The sequence below is a fragment of the Rattus norvegicus genome, chromosome 2 (assembly GCF_021556685.1).
Source record: "Rattus norvegicus strain SHRSP/BbbUtx chromosome 2, alternate assembly SHRSP_T2T, whole genome shotgun sequence".
Taxonomy (NCBI): domain Eukaryota; kingdom Metazoa; phylum Chordata; class Mammalia; order Rodentia; family Muridae; genus Rattus; species Rattus norvegicus.
In genome coordinates, this window is record NC_141535.1 from 183,088,349 (window position 1) to 183,095,256 (window position 6,908).

A 6,908-nucleotide genomic window follows, 5' to 3' on the forward strand; every position below is an offset into this window, starting at 1 on the left:
GCCCATGTCAACATCAACTTAAATGGGGAGAAACTCAAAGCCACTGTACAAAAGCAAAGGCAAGTAGTGGTTTCTCATTCTCTTAAATCTACTCAATACAGCAGTTGAAGTCTTAATTAGAACAATAAGGCAACTGGTAATTAACAGGATAAATACATTAAGGTTGAAAGATTTTTATTTGCAGATATATAATACACATAAATTAGGTGAAAAATTTTACATGCCAGTTGAGTTAGGTCATCTATTCTGCTCAGTATAATGCAGACAGGTTTTTCCAAAGAGTCAGTTGAGCTGTGTTTCAGGCCAGTTGAATCCCAGGTTCAAGACATCAGACAAGAATAAAACAGCAGGGTAGATATCAGGTAGAGTGTCCAAGACCCTAGTGCTGCCACACCATTTTGACACATTACAGCTCTTGTAAATCCAGGCTGCCTTTGCCCACATTCACTGTAAATGCTCCAGCAATACTGTAGTCTAAACAGAAGTCATTGGTAAAATGAGTGGTTGTTGCTGTTGGAAGACAGGTGTAGGTCATAGCTGTCAAGCTCCTAAAATATCTTTCAGCATTTGAGTGAGGGCTCCAAGCAAGGACAATGTATAGAAGCCAGGGAGCGAAATGTTTCCTCCACCAAGTAGGGATGTGACTCCACCATTGACTTCCACCCCACAGTCTCAGAGACTTCAGAAGCATGAACTATAATGAAATCCATAGCTTTAGTCTTCAGGTGCTCTGCTCTGTAGAGGTAAGCCAGGATGAGAGTGGGTACAGCATTTTTCACAGAGATGTTGCTGCATAGGGCATCCTCACACATGACCTTCAAGCCCTGCAGGGCATACTTATCAGTAGCTGCCAACAAACCAGTGGCCATTGAGTGGCTGTGGAGGTGTGGTGCCTTCCCTGTGTAAATGAAATGCATCATTTCCTTAAAGACTTGCAAATGAATGTCATGGATCTCAATGCAGTTTGTTAAGCTCTCTAGCATTTCATGTTCAAACATGGCTCTGAAAACTGGAGAGCGAGCTGCTAGAATGGCCTTGTTAGCTCTGAATTCCTGGCCAGCTACCACCAGGCTACAGTCTGTGAAGAGGGAATTTTCCCACAGCTCTCCTAGGTCTTCTGCCAACATCTGCATTGGATCCCAGATTGCAGGTGTCATGTTCTGTCCAGGCCTGCTAAAGAAGGTTCCTATTATGCTCACCTTGAAACCCAGGGTAAGCTTGTCTTCAGGGAGAAGCCAACGACTATGGTAGAGGAGGAAATCTCGAAGGATGAACTTTTTGCATCCTCAGTATTGATTTGGCAGAAACCTTAAAACATCTGAGATCTTTGTAAAAAGATACTTCTCTCCTTGGGCATTTATGATCCAGAACTGTACCTTTGCCCAAAATGGGCTCTTTGGACAACTGAGCAAACCCAGGTAAAGAGACAGGTAATCTGTGCTTTCTTCATCAACACCGTTTGGGTATATTCTCAAACACCATTGTACTTCTTCACTGGCCTCTAATGAGAACCCTGGGCTTGTAATATTTTCCCGAATTCCATCCATGCAAAATGAAAAGTTTCTAATGGTCCACTCATAGCAGAAATTCTGAACACTGATGTGTGTGTAGCCACAGCTCTTGACTTCCAGGTCCCTTGACATGTCTTCTGGAGGTAGTTTGGAGGTTAAAGTTGATCTGAAAGAAGTAATAGAAGTTACTATTCACTCTGTAGGATACAATTATAGATACCCTTTAGATTTTATTTTCTTTGTCTGCTAAATTGTCCCTTTATATTCTTGGAAACTTGTATTTCTATTCAGTTTCTGTAGGTTTCCATATTTGTTCTACTGAAGATAAAACAGACTCACTACGACTGATAAATCTCTCTCTCTATCTCTCTCTCTATCTCTCTCTCTATCTCTCTCTCTCTGTCTGTCTGTCTCTCTGTGTTTGTGTCTCTCTCAGTCTCCATTATCCTCACTCACCCCAGCCATGGGTCTGTCTTTGTGTGTTTTATTGAATCTTATGTCTATGGTAACTATTTTGACTATTCTATCCAATGTTGGAAGAGTTTGGAAGTGTATAAACAATCTCATTTCAATTGTGTAGTATTAATTGGGGTCCTGTAGCAAACATAAAGAATGAATTTCTCTATATACATACAAAGTGGATGTATGAAAAAAATCTGTAGGCAGAGGTCGAGCTAATATAAAGATGGCTAAAGTCAATACTTACTTATTCCACAAGGTTTGAACTCTCAGGTCTTCTTCAGTATTGAACAGAATCCTGAAGAATTAGATTCAGATGCCAGTGAAGAAATGAGTTTGTTAGTAAGATGAGAGCAAGCAAGCAAAGACTCACAATTGACTTCTCCTATATACTTACATAGGCCTGCAATAGAAGTGGGGCCCAGTTAAGTGAATGTCTTCTAGTCTTAAGATCTGAATTAATGGTGTGTGTTTTACTGTCTCAAGACTCAGATTAAAAGTGTGTTTTTCTACCCAAACAGTCTGTAGTTGAACTGGATCTATCTACTTCAACATAAGTCACAAAATGTTAAAAGGCATCCCCTCCAGTATTTTAGGTTACTTCAGTCGACAGATAGTCTAAACATGAAGAAATTCAGTACTCCTTCACCACCAAAGTGATGTTTCATGACTGTGGTGCATTGGGCTGTCAGGAGGGGTGGGGGGTGCCTGATCTAGAAAAGAAATTAAAGACCCTTCTGTGAGATTTGTCAGATAGGCTCCTAACTGTTATTTGGGGGGGGAGCTCTGCAAGAATAAACTGGAGTGGGGCAACATTTGGGTTGTAAATAAACAAATAAGTGATGAAGAAAAAGAAGCAAGTACGGAGAGAAAAGTAAGAGAGGATGCAGTTTTTCCAGGAGAGTTTTTCAGAGATAGGTTGAAAAGAGAGAAATGGAGATATGGGGGGAAAACAGAATGATTCAGAGAACAAGAAAGGAGCCAGGAGAGTACACTAGTTGGTTAAGTTAGTTTGAGGCAAGGCAGAGCAGTTCAGGAAAAACTGAAAGAACACAGATTGAATCAGTTACAATGGAGAGGGTTTTTAAACCACCCAGTCAGACCTCAGAAAGAAGTAGGTAGGAGTGAATCATGCACCTAAAAGTGCCAGAGGCTAAAATGATTCTAGGCCTAGAATAGATTTTAAGAGGCTAGACGCTTCCAGGACTAGGCCTAGGTTAAGAAGTGGAGGCAGAAAGCCTCAGTGATGACAATAAATACAGATGAATAATAGTTATTTTTACAATAAGAAAACTACAAAGTCTGCAGTAGCTCTATACCAGGTAGACAGCTGAGCTGCTCCATGCACAGTTCAGACCTGCTCCTGCATTTAGGAACAGAGGGTGAATGACTTCAGGGAAGCAAGGAACACTTGTCCCTCAGACAAAACCTGCCCACTTATCTCACTAAATAATTTCTACCTAGACAGATATAATTTCTCTTTCTATGTCTTTTTTCTGCTGATACACAGCCATTTCTGCCATTGCAAAATCTAACATACATTTGACTTTCCTTCAGACAGAGCTGTAGCTTCAGCACCATCTTGGTTGGGGTAGTTTTCTGAGTGACTGCCATTTTTGTTATGGGCAGATAAGGTTGCCTATGCTATTGCTTCAGCATCATCTTAGCTTAAGGCAAGCTTCCCACTGACAATTTTCTCTCATTTCTGGGTCTGAGAGAATATAAATCTTATGGGATTCAAACAATTCTTTTTTTCTGTTTTTTTTTCATTAACTTGAGTATTCTTTTTAAATATTCTGTAGAGCTCTCATTATTTCACCTGGTTACCATAGGCAAATTTATAGGCCAACTTGATTGAAGCTTCCCTGAGGCTCAGCCAACAGAATCTGGTAGTAGACACATATACTCTCCCTACGTTCAACAGCCTTAAAATCCCAGTTGGGTATGGTCAAAGTTAAGGCTGTATCAAGATTTGCCTGGACTTATGTGGGCAGACCATTTACCTCTGGAACCAATTTCCAAGCTTCTCCAACAATTCTCTCACTTTCTTCAGTTGTGAAAAGAACCTGGAACTATTGTTGACAGTCATCCCTGGTTGGATTATGAGTCAACATGATTGAATCTAAAAGACCTAGGGGGATCTGAGGGTCTTTTCGAAAATGGAGGGAGGGGATCTATGACTTACAATTATAAAGGTCAGTACTGGTTAATGGTACATAGGACACAAACTGTCTCCCCTGTACATCTGTGTGTTCAGAAGACTAAGAGGAGTAAGGTCATAGTACAGTCAATCCCTTTGGGCAGTATAGCATGAATGTGTGTTGAACTCATATTAGGTAAGGGCACTAAAACTCATCAAAGTAAAAACGCCTAAGCTGCCATTTCAATTCTCACTATCTGTGCACCAAATCAAAGGCATCAAAGTATAGCAGCAGCCATTAAGAGTCTCCCCATCAGAAAATGCCCAGGTCCATAATTTTCATCTGCTATACTAAGAGGCGTTATGGCATATACTCCTCAAATCATTTCACAAAATAAAAAGAGAAGGAATATTTCCCACTTTATTTTATGAGAGACTACAGTTACAGTGATATCTAAAACACACATCAATTTCCCTTAGGGACTCATGCAAACATAATCATTAAATAATTGCAGGAATACATGAAAAATATCATTCACAAAATTAGGGTTTGTCTCAAGGTGAGTAATGGTGGTTCAATATACAGAAATCTATAAAATTTAATTGACCACATAGATTAACTGAAAGAAAAAAAAGCAAAACAAAAGTGAACAAACAAAATCAAAAAACATGATCATGGGGGTTGGGGATTTAGCTCAGCGGTAGAGCACTTGCCTAGGAAGCGCAAGGCCCTGGGTTCGGTCCCCAGCTCCGAAAAAAAAAAAATAAAATAAAATAAAAAATAAAAAACATGATCATTAAACTGGATCAGGACATGGACTTTAAGAAGCAATCTCTTAATGATAAAAGTTCTCCAGAGATGGTCACAGAGATTATGTGGCTAGATATAATAATGGTAATATAGAAGAATCCCATATCAAGATCAACTTAAATGGGGAGAAACTCAAAGCCCCTGTACAAAAGCAAAGGTCAGTCAAGGTTTCTCATTCTCTTAAATAGATTGAATGCAAGAGTTGAAATCTTAATTGAAACAATAAGGCAACTGGCAATAAAGAGGATAAATACAGTAAAGTTGAAAGAATTTTTATTTGCAGATAGATACTACACATGAATTAGGTGGAAAACTTTACACGTCAGTTAATACATTTAAGTTAGGTCACCAATTCTGCTCAGTCCAATGCAAACAGGTTTCTCCAAAGAAAGTCAGTTAGGATCTGCTTCAGGCCAGATGAATTCCAGGTACAAGACATCAGACAAGAAGAAAACAAAATCAATAGGATAGGTGTCAGGTATAGTGTCCAAGACCCTAGTGCTGCACTTACCCTACACACCATTTTGAAATATTACAGCTCTGTGAAATCCATAGCCACCATGCTGCCCTGCCCCAGATTCACTGTAAGTGTTCCAGTCAAACTGTAATCTAAACAGAAGTCATTGTTAAAAACACTGGTTATAGCTGTTAGCAGCCAGGTGCAGGCCATAACTGACAAGCTCCTAAACTATCTTTTGGCGTTTGAGTGAGGGCTCCAAGGAAAAACAATGTACAGAAGCCAGGGTGCGAAATGCTTCATCCACCAAGTGGGGATGAGACTCCACCATTGACTTCCACTCCAAGGTCTCAGAGACTTCAGAAGCATGAAGTATAATGAAATCCATGGCCCTAGTCTTCAGGTGCTCTGTGCTGTGGAGGTCAGCCAGGATGAGAGTTGGTACAGCATTCTTCACAGAGAGGTTCCTGCACAGGGAATCCTCACAAATGACCTTCAAGTCCTGCAGATCATACTTATCAGCAGCTGCCAACAAACCTGTGGCCATTGAGTGGCTGTGAAGGTGTGGTGCCTTCCCTGTGTAAATGAAGGCCATCAGTTCCTTAAAGACTTGCAGGTGAATGTCGTGAATCTCAATGTGGTTTGTTAGGTGCTCCTGCATTTCATGTTCAAACATGGCTCTGAAAACTGGAGAGCGAGTTGCTAGAATGGCCTTGTGAGCTCTGAATTCCTGCCCACTTACAACAAGGGTGCAGTCTGTGAAGAGGGAATTTTCCCACAGTTCTCCTACATCATCAGCCAACATCTGTGTTGCATCCTTGATTGCAGGTCTCATGTTATGTCCAGGCCTGCTAAAGGAGGGTCCTACTATGGACACCTTGCAACACAGGATGAGCCGGTCTTCAGGGAGAAGACAATGCCTATGGGAGAGGAGGAAATCTCGAAGGATGAACTTCCTCAATGCCCATTGTTCGTTTGGAAGAAACCTTATAACATTTGGGATCTTTGTAATATGATGCTTCTCTCCTTGGGCATTTAAGATCCAGCACTGGAACTTTGCCAAAACTGGGCTCTTTGGACAACTGTGCAAACCCAGGCAAACAGACAGGTAATCTTTGCTTTCTTCATCAACACCGTTTGGGTATATTGTCAAACACCATTGCACTTCTTCATTGGTCTCTAATGAGAACACTGGGCTTGTAATATTTTCCCAAATTCCTTCCATCCAAAATGAAAAGTTGCTAATGGTCCACTTGTAGCAGAATTTCTGAACACTGATATGTGTATAGCCGCAGATCTTGGCTTCCAGGTCCCCTGACATATCTTCTGGAGGTAGTTTGGAGATTAAAGTTGATCTGAAAGAAGTAATAGAATTTACTCTTTATTCTGCAAGATACAATTATAGATAGCCTTTTGTTTTTATTTTCAATTTTCTGCTAAATTGCCCCTTTCATATTCTTGAAAATGTCTATTTCTAAGCAGGAACTATAGGTTTCCATACTTGTTCTACCAAACATAAAACAGACCCAC

General features: G+C 40.4%; 1 protein-coding gene and 1 pseudogene across 1 annotated transcript; both read right to left on the reverse strand.

The window, feature by feature from the left end:
• Nucleotides 1-466: 466 nt before the first annotated feature.
• Tdpoz1-ps15 (TD and POZ domain containing 1, pseudogene 15) lies at nucleotides 467-1,643 on the reverse strand (annotated as a pseudogene).
• A 3,961-nt stretch (nucleotides 1,644-5,604) lies between these two features.
• On the reverse strand, nucleotides 5,605-6,699 carry Tdpoz1-ps14 (TD and POZ domain containing 1, pseudogene 14). The gene has a single exon (XM_087641339.1). It carries the CDS (start codon nucleotides 6,697-6,699, stop codon nucleotides 5,605-5,607), a length of 1,095 nt encoding a protein of 364 aa, XP_087497465.1.
• Between the last annotated feature and the right edge of the window lie 209 nt (nucleotides 6,700-6,908).